The sequence below is a fragment of the Camelina sativa genome, chromosome 9 (genome assembly GCF_000633955.1).
Source record: "Camelina sativa cultivar DH55 chromosome 9, Cs, whole genome shotgun sequence".
Classification (NCBI taxonomy): Eukaryota; Viridiplantae; Streptophyta; class Magnoliopsida; order Brassicales; family Brassicaceae; genus Camelina; species Camelina sativa.
In genome coordinates this window covers 29708227-29719521 of record NC_025693.1, presented here as the reverse complement: position 1 = coordinate 29719521, position 11295 = coordinate 29708227, and the positions used below count along the sequence as shown (strand labels likewise).

Genomic DNA, 11295 nt, shown 5'->3' with positions numbered 1-11295 from the left:
GCTCGCAGATCTTTTCCCGAATGTTTGAACTCAAGCTCATTCAATCTACGCTCCATTTCACTGTACACTGTAGGAGAAAAATTAGGTGCCTCATACGGCTTTGCTTTCACAGGCATGCTAGCTTGCTTTTGCAAAACTCGGTTTCTATCAGCTTGTTTCCATGGAGCTGGTTCAATGGGGAATCTTGTATTTGATAGAGGTTTCATAACAAAGTCAGAGTTTCTCCATCTTGGAGAAGCCGGGTCCTTCCCCAAGCTTCTTGGTGAGCTAGGAGAAAAACGGATAGCACGGTTCAGATTTTTCTCCCTCAATGATCTTGAAAATGGATCGTCGTTTTGATCAGAGGTGCTGGTTTTGTTCAAACCAAACTGATGAATGTCTCTGCCCAATGGAGAACCTGGCAATGTCTCCAATCCCATGAGCTTCGCAACAACACTGGGAGGCCGTTTCTTGCTGCTGCTTGAACAGCTTTCACTGAAACTTTCAGAAAGCTTACTTGATCTAGGATCAACACCGGAGTTTTGCATCACTCGCTCTCTACTATCCAGCGAAAGCCTAGGCAACTCTTTTAGCTTCTGTCTGGATTTCAGCGTATCATGAGAATCAACTGAGTAGCGAGGTGCATCTTTCTTACCATTCTCGTTATAATGTTGAGATGTTTCTCTAAGTTTTGCTAGAACTCTGAAGGACTCATTGAGATCCGCAGGAGTTGATTGCTTCAAACCATAAGGCCTTGGGGAATCCTCTCGTCTACTGTGTCTAACTACTTCTTCTCTTGTCATTGGAGTCTTATTCAAAAGCCCTCTGGCTTCTCTGTACATTGAGTCTCTCACAACATCTCTAAGGTCAAGTCCCAGATGTGAAAACCCATTACCTTCAGTCATCTCAGGATCACTTGTAGGAGATTCTGGATAATTGGCTCGGTCATAGGCAGAAGAAGCTTCAGGTAGAACTCCTCCTCTGTTGAACTCAGAAGAAGATGGGGAGGACGAACATGAAGATGAGAAAGAAACCCTCGATGATTCTGTTGAAACCCTTTGCTTCTCTTTCACATTCCCACCAATGTTCGAGTCCTGAAACTGAATTGCAAAAACCCTTAGGATTTTATTTATAGAAAACCTCGTGTATATATATGTTTGACAAGAGAAGCAACTTACAGTTTCTTTTTGCTGATAAATTGTATCAACAGATTCTCTCTCGTCGTTGATGCTATTAGCATTTCCACTACCTACATCAAGCACATAAAAACAAGCATGAGCATCATATCCAAACTCTCAAACAAGGAACACCCTGATGATGCATTCAGAGAAACCATTAATAAAAACCTATACGTACCAGTTAGTCAAACTTGAATTTATCACATTTGGTTGGAAACTTCATGAGCCTAAGGTTAATAAAAGTCAAAATCTACCAAGAAAAAACTGGCCACAAGGGAAACTAAATCTAACCAAAAAGATCCGGCAGATCAACACAACTGAGAAAGAAATAAAAACAAGCAAAACTTAGATCTCTGAGACTGTAACTAAGACTTGGTTAATGAAAGAATGAAACACTACATTGGCAGATGCAGAGCAGAGCCAAACAAAATAGACAAGAACATACAAAAAGAAAAGTAAAAGACATGAATTAAGAATTACTAACATGTTGTAACCACATACGAGTCAACGACTACGAGACACGAGATCAGAAGAGAGTGTTTAAATTATCACCAAAAAATATATATATAAATAATTAATTTACCTAAAGTAAGGCTTTTTCGCCGGCCAGTGAGAACATGGTGACGATCAAAGATTTAAAAAATCCCATTCATACAACCAATTTGCTTCTGCAGATCTGCAGCACTATCATCTGCCAATGAATGCAGAAGCTTCGCAGCCATTTTTCTATACAATCACAAAAACAGCCAATCCTCCTCCGGCGCCGGAAACTTTATACAGAAAGATTCAAAAAGACTTCTCTTTTCTTTTCTTACTTTTTGGCTTTGAAAGCTTTCTTTCTTCTGTGATGATTGATTTCCCAAAAAAAACTCAAAACTTTTTGGCCTCAATGATGTGTTTGCAATAATATGGAAGAGATCACTTTAAAAAGCTTCTTATTTTTTCTTTTCTATCTATCTCCATCATCAAACAGTAACCACCATTAAAACTCTATAACGAGAATGACGCACCTTCCATATTCATATAACTCCAAAATCATAGCCTTTCTCTTTGTAGAAAAAGAAAAAAAAAAAACTTGAAAACCCGTTTAAGATTTCAAATCACACAACCCCCTCCCCATTGTAATTTCTTCAGCTTAATTAAAGCTCAAAAAACCGCTAAATTCACTCCTAAAATAAAATCTAATCTAAAGTCCCACCACTAGTAGCAAGCAAACCTACGGATCTAAGAAAAGGAAATAAAGTTTACACCTTTATACAAACCTAAGATTCCCAGATTCACTGAAGACAAAACGAAAAGGAAAAAAGAAAAGATAAAAACCCTTTTGGTAATTTAGATCCAATCTTCAATAAACTAAACCATAAAGAGAAGATAAAATACATACTACAACATGTGTTCCCCTTTTGTCTGAAAAACAGAATCAGTCCTAAAACACAGAATGTGAATCTAGAGAACCAGTGAAAAAAGAAAAGAGCTGCAGAAGCAAAGCAGAGCAACCGCCAAATCAAGAAGAAGAAGGAGAAAGAAAGAAGAAATTAAAAGGGATTAAAGAAAGGAAAGGAACAAAAGAATCTCTTCACAGATCCAAGAGAGAGAGAGACTAAATGTTCCTCTGTTTTGTACTCACTCACTCCCTGCTAACTGCTCAGAGAGAACAAACCGGCAAATTCAGCCACATATTGGGCTTTTTTTTGGAATTTGTATGGGGTTTCTTTCTTTCTAAAAATAATAAAATGTAGAAAGCCAAGAGAAAGAAAAATACTAAAAACAGTTATCTTTATTTATTTATGAGATAGTATTAAAACAAAAACAATAAAGAGACATTGTGTGTGTATGTGTGGAGGTACAGAGGCTCTCCATCTCACGAAAGCATGTGAGAGAGAGAGAGTGAGATCTTTGGTTTTACTTCTATATATACATGTGACCCTCTGTCAGGTCATCGACATATCCAGAGAATGATTTCATTTTTAAGTTCTACACTTTCTTTTGTTTCTGTCACCAAATAAATATATGTGTTCTAAACGATCCTGGATTTGAAACTTGAAATACAAATTATCATAGTAATCTTTGCTTCATTGTCACACCAAATACAAATTTTCACGTAAGTATATATTATAGTCATCTTGGTGAGGTTTGTTTGCAATGAGTTATTTTTTTTTTCCTATGTTAAAAAAATGTCGGCAAGTTAGAAATAGACAATATATTACAAACAGACGTTAATTCTTGACTTTTTTCTCTCACCGGATAAAAGTATAAAACTAGTAGTAAAGTAAGATTACGGCAGATAATTCAACGTGAAATCTTTACAAAAATGTATGCTTTACGAATTATAAATTTTCAATCTATTTGGTGAACACTAGATAATTAAAAGCACTTTCACCACCATTGTTATGCATTTTAATACCAAAGTTAGATATGTAAAACTTGTTAGAGATATGTTGGTCTTTAATATTTTGCCGGTAAGGTCACGGCTCTACATTAAATACCATCCGCTTAGGTAGGGAAATCCCAAAACAAACAAAAAAAATAAAAGCATAACCAAGTACATTTTCACTAAGTTATATATCTGTCATAAAAAAACTATAGTCATTTTCTGCTTCTTTATCTATCAAACGAAGACTTGTCATTTCGTTGTTCCCTTTTTTTGCTTTATAGTGAGTGTATCTCTTCTCACGTCGAGATGTACCACCCCGAGTTTTCTCATATCACCTTATTCTTGTTGTTCTTTTTCTTGTCATTTTCGACTCATAACTCATAAAAATTGACAACCACATACATTTTATGTTTGACTTTTCTTTCTCCAATTCAATTAATTACTTTCGTATTCGTAGGTGCCGTATAAACAAACTATAGATAGAGCCTAGCTAGTAGACTACCACGAATTAATTAGCAGTATTTCTCTAAGTACTTAAAAATAAACTAATGGTTATCAAAAGCACAAAAATAATTACTAGTAGTAAAAAGCATCGGGTTTATCATTTATAGTATCATTTATAGTATTATAACAAGAATGTTCTTGATTTATTGTAATCTACTAGATTGGAGCCACCAAGGAACAAAAGGATTAGGTGTCTGTCTCGAGCGTCGTCAAAGTTGCCAACAATGTTTATTTTTTTTCTCATAGCGATAGTGGAACTCTTTCTTTTTGCATGGAAGTTGTTAAAAGCAATATTGAGGTATAAAATAGTTGATATTAAAGATATACTACTAGTAAGTAAAGAAACTAATAGTTGTGTATACTTACAAAAGAATACTACATGCTTTAGTAGTTGACTTGCCGACAAGGATTATTGGACATTTTAAATACCTGATCTCTAAATTGTATTTTCGTATTATACTAGTAGTATATTTTAATTTTGACTCATTGTCGTACTATATACAATGCTTACCGAAAATGCATTTTCCCCAACGGAAATGGTACAAGAAACATCTATAAAAAAACGTTTGGTAAATATTAGACAGACGTCAACAAAATTGGTTATGAATTAATGAGAGAAATAACTTAGGGGTTGGTAATATAGCAATTTTAAATAAATCATGTCTCGTGTATTTCTCTCTCCAATTTCTTTAGCATTTACTCTTTGTCGTTGGATCCAAACGTATAGACATATCCGTTTTTTTTTTTTTTTATGTATAGATGTATCATGTACATAAAAAAAAATGTGATACCACATTTAACAATTTCCATGCAAAAAGAAAGAGTTCCACTATCGCTATGGTATCACATTTAACGTATAGACATATCCGTGATACCACATTTAACAATTTCCAAAGCTACACGTATATTATAATTTATACAGTATGTAAAGTTTTATACTACTACTTGCATAATGCAAGTAAAGTTAAAGTGGTCGTTGGTCAAAGATCAAGAAATGCTCTCAATCATCGAGGCACATGGTTTCACGCCGTTAATGATTTGTCAAAAACTTGTAATCACTCGGATTTTTGTCTCTTTTAAAGTTGTAATCTACTCCTGTATTGATCAATGGTTTTTGCATTAAACTATCATTTACACAGACCAATGTCAAACGTAATCTTTATAGTTGGTGTAAAAAATGCATGGAAGATTAAAAATTACAATGCGAGAGAGAGACCAAAAGAAACAAATATCATTGTTTGGTCCTACTCAATTGGCACATCATAGTCCCCAAATAAAGCAAAACTTATTGCTAAAGAGAAACAGAGACTCGTTTATTATGTGAATTGTGAATTGTGAAGTGTTTTAGTAAGCCAAAGTTAATGCCTTTAAAACTCAGTTCCACCTGTAAAGTTTTCTTCAAATGTAATTACTCTGTTTACGTGCGTGTGTCTGCTTTGTCCAAATCAGATTTAAAATCTGGTGGACAATGTAAACAAGGCATCTCTCTTGCATGCAAATTCGAACCAACTACAAGTAAATTATCACCAGAGGAAAAGCTGTTTATATTGCAGAGCTTCCAAATACAAAACAAGAAGCAAAAGACTTCAGTTCAAATGTTAGCTTCTTCTACTCATCATTCATTTTCTTCTACTTTGCTTCTAAACCAAATTCTATCTTCAGCTACTACTTACTGTACAACCTCCCATAAAAGACCCTTCCAGTTGTTTATTTTTTTACGATTGCGGTTGTTGCTGTGAGTTTGCATCTTCTGCAGCAGCTGCTCCCTCCTCTGTTTCAATCCAAAGAATGAGTTAGACTTATTACCCAATTGTTAAAAAGGACCTGTTTAATCATGTCTGTTCATTAATCACCTTGCTTTTGTGGCGATGAAGCTCCTCCAGGATCAGCTTTAGCAGCATCTGTTGAAATCTCATTTCTCAGTGGCTCTACATTCGCCTGATCATGAGTATCTAGCAATGGTTCCGTGTTCACAATCCCCTGCAAAAGTATTCAGTATATAACGTCTGATAAGAAACAGCATCATTCCAAATAGCTGAAGCTGTTGTGGATAATGAATGTCACACCGTATCGAGTTGAGAAGCATCTTGATCTTTGACATCAGAGTTAACAGCAGCGGTTCTTGCCTCCTGTGGTCCCGTCATGTTTACATTACCATGGATAGTGTCAATCATGGGTGTGTCCATATCATTTGAATCTGTAGCCTTCTTGTTAGTATCATCAGAAGGATCAATAGTATCAGCTTGATGGCTACTACCAGCCGAGTCCTTGCCCAAAGTTCTTAGCATCTTTGCTCTATGATCACAATCTCCATAAGATGTAGCAGGCCTTTTACTGTTAACAATCACAAATCAACCATGTTTGTGAAGAAATGGGCCAAAAGAGAAAATATTATTGAGAATAATAACTAACACTTGCCTGTTACTAAAGCTAGGATCTGCCATTTGAACAGAGCTGTGTTTGTTTGAAATCAAAACACCACGAAGAACCTTTCCATCAATGATTGTTTCTATAGTGTAACCATGAGGGCTATTCTCGGTAACCCTGGCTTGAAACATCGTCTTTCCTTGGCCAATCGCGCCAATGTTGAAAGGAACAATCTCTCTTCCTACAATAAAACCATATAGAATAAATGCTACATTTTATGTTCTCAATCTAATATTTTTAGCGTAGGAGTTCGTGTTAGCACACCTTGATCAATGTTGGCTCTGGTCACAGCTAATTTCTGCCCTTGGCATTTTAGCTTCATTTGTTTCCTAAGAGACAAACTCCCTAGATTTTGATCAAACCGGGCATCGTATCCACCTTCTACTAACCCATAAGCAAAGAAGAATAGGAGAATAATTAGCAAATTTCATGTAACCAATACAGAATACTAGCTACAGATACCAAAGGATCGGAGTAAAACTGAAAGGCCGTAACAAACCTGTGTGTAAATAGTAAATGTCATCCAACGCCTCAAGATTCTTATTGCATCCACCAAGAAAGAAAAACGAACCAGGTTTATAAGGATCTAAACAAACCGCTGCACAAGAGAATCTAGCAGATGGCCCTTCTTCCATAGCAACTACCTTGGACCATACACCCGTTTCTTCAAAGGAAAACCAACGGCTTGTCATTATGATAACAGAGACTAATGAGAACTAAAGGCTTCGTCATTAATGAGGGTCGTGGTTACATACCCAAATCAAGGACATGTAGATCATTGTAAAGATTCTGTGAATCCGTAAACCCTCCAAAAACAAATAAGTTCCTCTCAAGTGCAACAGTTACATGACCGGCTCGAGGTGTTAACAACTGTCCTGAAGTATTCAATTCCTTCCATACAAAATTATCTGAAAATACAGAACCAGAATATCAGAAGACATACACACAAGCACTAAACACGTAAAGAATGCTTTCTGTACCTGTATCAAGGACATGAACATCGGAGAGATAATAGTCATCCAAATCTTCACCCCCGACTACGATGATTTTGTTCTTCCACGTTGAGCAAGTGTGGCTATCTCGTGCAGAGGGGGGTCTCCCGTTTGTTACAGCACGTTTCCACACATAAGTTTCTAACAAGATTAAAGCCGGTTCAGTTACATACCTCCATGGAATTGACAACAACTTTTTCTAATCCAAAAAAAACAGATAAGAGTAATGCACACTGTGGCTAACAGAAACCAACATCCAATCTGTATGTCAATGCTCACACAAAGGCTCATCCTCAAATCTCTCTCAAATTCCATATCAGTTAATCATAAATGCTACATGAATAGGACTAACATAGAAGCTAAAAAGTAGCCTGAGCAGTATACCTGTGTTTAGTATGTAGAGATCATTATAGAAGACTTCATCATCCGAATCGGGAGATTTCCCACAGCCACCAAATATGAAAAGACGTTTGTCAATTAGCGCCGCACTATGAGCCTCTCTTGCTCCAGGTTCTTCGCCTCTAATATTCGGGCATATCCAAGTATGTGAAGCTACCACACACACACACACACACACACACACAAAACCTCAAAAACCTCAAACCAGGAACAGTTAGACAAACAAGCAATTTCTTGATCTATCCAGACAAAGATGGAAGAGCTTACAAGTATCTAGAATGTGCAGATCCTTGAGGTACTTGGTCCCATCAGTACCACCAAACACAAAAAGGTTATCCCCGACTGTAGTACAGCTGTGACTGTCCCTCGGGCAAGGTGGTACGCCACTGATTACAGGCTGAGTCCAAATCTGCGTTTCTGCAACAAAATTGCCACACATATGAGAACAATGAAGAATTTAAAAACAGGACTACAAGTAAAGTAACCACAAAAAGGATCATTCAAGTACAGTATGACAAGGAAAGAAACAGTAGATATACACTGAAGAACAAAAGATCAAGATTTGAAAACAAAATAGGATAATGGGGTCTACCGCACGAATGTGACAAACCCTACAAATCGAACAAAATCATAGCTACAGAGATCAATCAAAGGTTGAAACTTTGTTAAAAAAAGCCGAGATTTTTCGAGGGAGCAAGCGCTACTAACCAGCGTCGAAGACATGAACTTGATTGGTTAAGCAACCGTCTCGACCAAAACCACCGAATACGTAGAGAAATCTACCGCCTTTAACGGCGTTACAAGTGTGCCCCCATCTCCTCCCGGGCCCGGTACCGAGACCCACTTGTCTGACCCTCTCCCACCTCATTTTCTTGGAAGAAAGATCCTTTCTTTGCGTTGAGAAAGTGCGGGAAAAATTAAGGGTTTTTTGGAAAAAAAAAAGAAAGGAGATTTTATAAAATTGAAAGACAAAGAGGAAATCACAAAAATCACAAAATGATTCTTTAATGCTAATGGCCGATACAGAAGATTTTTACAAAGGTGCTTCCTTTTTGCTTTTTAGGTTTTTCTAACAATGGTAACCGCAAAAGATGAAGAGATTAAAAATAAAAAAGGAATCTTTACCGAAATTAAATCGACGTTACTGAATTATAATGGACTGATTCGTGATAAACGTAGCTTCTTTACCTTTTTTTATTTTATTTTTAATGTTGGAACGAAGCCATTAAATCTAGGGACGAGTAATGATGTCAACAACAACAGCAAAATTAACCAATGAGTAATTTTTGTTGCCATCAAATCTGTCTGTGTGTCCAATAGAAATTATCAACTGCTCTAATCATCAAATGGTTTTTAAAATAGGCTTTAGGTGTGTCAGTTTTAGAGGAATAGAGAATTCATTGTTTTGTTCTGTGTAATCTTTGTGATTGACGTCAAATGAATACAATATCTTCGGTGATGAGACTTGAAATAAATGTCAAGACTATAACCTTGAGAGAATCCGCAATTATAAAGTTCCAAGTATTGACGAGAAGAAATAAAAGTCGCTTACGTTGTAACCAAAATTACCAAACCCATCAAACTGATCTCTTGGTTTTCAATTTACAACACACTCCAAAAAGTCTACCACTCAGCACCAAAGTTTCCAATATGTCCAGCCCATCAAACGATAAACATGGTACTAACAAATTTTTAACATAACTAGTATGATGATGAGGTAAATTGGTTCAATGAAGAAAGTAAATAACCAATCAGTATCAGAATCGGCCTTTCCTTATCCTAGCCCACGCCATGGCTGCAACCACAACTCCTCCCATCTGACCCGAGCTTGATGCGATACTGTTAAGTTCCCCCTGCATTCCCGAAAAGTTGGTCTAGTTAAGAGATAGTCATATTGTTCAAAGCAAATGTGGATTAGATTCTCATGAGAATACTACACACCTCCAGAATCGGTAACATGTTGAGTCCTAAGTGTAAAATTCCCTGAAGATTAAAGAGTGAGGGTCTTTTAGTTGATTCAGAAGAGTTTCACTCATTATGACTAGTATGAAGAGAGTACTTACAGTCATTACAGGCGCTCGGAGCATCAACCCAAAGTATGTAGTAACTTTTGGGTAGAGAAACATATCGAGCAGCGTGATGGCATACACAGGTCCTTCAGCACCCTGTTCCAAATACGAAAGAGTTTACCTCACCGACATTTGTCTCACTCTCTATATATCAACTGAAGATTCCAGTTTGTTCATGCTCAGATAAAGTCGTTTAACTAGATGAGTAAAAAACACACCAGCTGCGAAATGGGGAGGTTTGATTGATCCTCAATGACAACTCCTTCACCCTGCATGATTGACCAACCAATGTCGGAGGTAAGGCATTTTGTCTAAACCTCATAACTCCGTGTATCACATATAACATGTACTTCAAATGAATTGGAAAAAGGATCAATGGAAAAACTACTAATCTGTGGACCTATTGCATGATTTGAAATTAAGGAAACTATGCTGGTCCTCTTTATATACCTTGAGTGTAGCCAAGATAGCATGAGGACTCAAGAAGAAAATGGAGCCACCAAGTGCTCCAGCAAAGTACAGCTTCAAAAGGTAGAACGGCCCCAAGGTTCTTGCAATCTAAGAACAACGGGGTTTAAGAGATAAAGATACCACTACACGAAAACACGGCGTTTGGGACTACTTGTTGTGACTGAATTTATAGTCGCAAACTTTTGTGACTACTGTGTGACACTTTTGCGACGGACTAACGATGACGAATACAGTTGACGTAAAAGCGTCGCAAATTTACGACTACTAATTGTAGTCGCTAGCTCGTTGCTATTCTGCGACTACTTTGGGACATTTTATCGTGAAAAAATAGCTCGTCGCAAAATAATCGCAATTTATGACAAACCATAAACTGAAGATTAAGTCAGTAAAGTTAGTCGCAAAACTGTCTTCAAATCACGACGTTTTTGCCACTATTGTTTTGCTTTTGAATTTTATAGTCACAAATCAGTCGGTGACTATGTCGGTAAAAAACGTGCTAAATGTGGTAGTGTGAGTTTGTATTGAACTTTTGTGACCCTTTTATGAGTCTCAATTACGTGGTAAAACAGTGACAAATGCGTCGTTATTTGCGACACACTCTTTCTTTGTTGCAAAAGAATCGCAAAGCAGTCACTTATTGATGTCGGCAAAAAACGTGATAAATGTTTCAGTTTGCGTTTGTACTGAGCTGTTTGGAGCTTTAATTTGTCTCAATTATGTGGTTTTTAGTGACAAAGGAGTCCTTATTTGCGACTGTTTTGCCTAGAGTCGCAAAGTAGTCGCAAAATTTATACTATATATAACACATCATTCTCACCATTCCATTCATATCAATCTCATTCATTTCTAACTAGAGAGACGGAATAAAAAAAAATTAGTGAAAAAAAGATTTTTTTTTTTTT

At 36.7% G+C, this 11295-nt stretch overlaps 2 protein-coding genes and 1 pseudogene across 7 annotated transcripts in view; all 3 read right to left on the bottom strand.

Moving 5' to 3' along the window:
* LOC104715838 overlaps positions 1 to 3024 on the bottom strand; it is a 6277-nt pseudogene extending 3253 nt beyond the window's left edge.
* LOC104713050 (tip elongation aberrant protein 1-like) lies at positions 5556 to 8896 on the bottom strand. The gene is made up of 11 exons (XM_010430089.2): positions 8562 to 8896; positions 8121 to 8270; positions 7839 to 8006; positions 7443 to 7595; positions 7218 to 7370; positions 6962 to 7126; positions 6727 to 6843; positions 6454 to 6643; positions 6102 to 6369; positions 5889 to 6015; positions 5556 to 5806 (listed from the first exon to the last, which is right to left on the bottom strand). The coding sequence occupies exons 1-11, from the start codon at positions 8719 to 8721 to the stop codon at positions 5751 to 5753; spliced, it is 1707 nt and encodes a 568-aa protein (XP_010428391.1). The 5' UTR covers positions 8722 to 8896; the 3' UTR covers positions 5556 to 5750.
* Positions 9611 to 11295, bottom strand: part of LOC104713049 (rhomboid-like protein 17, chloroplastic) — an 8504-nt gene continuing 6819 nt past the window's right edge. For 3 of the 6 annotated variants that reach the window (XM_010430081.1, XM_010430082.1, XM_010430086.1), the window contains exons 4-8: positions 10373 to 10480; positions 10141 to 10191; positions 9917 to 10018; positions 9795 to 9836; positions 9611 to 9706 (exon numbers count right to left, since the gene is read on the bottom strand). In XM_010430081.1, coding sequence (XP_010428383.1) covers positions 9611 to 9706; positions 9795 to 9836; positions 9917 to 10018; positions 10141 to 10191; positions 10373 to 10480 — 399 coding nt within the window. The remainder of the gene's footprint in view (positions 9707 to 9794; positions 9837 to 9916; positions 10019 to 10140; positions 10192 to 10372; positions 10481 to 11295) is intronic. The other 3 variants (XM_010430083.1, XM_010430087.1, XM_010430085.1) reach the window with 2 other exon arrangements.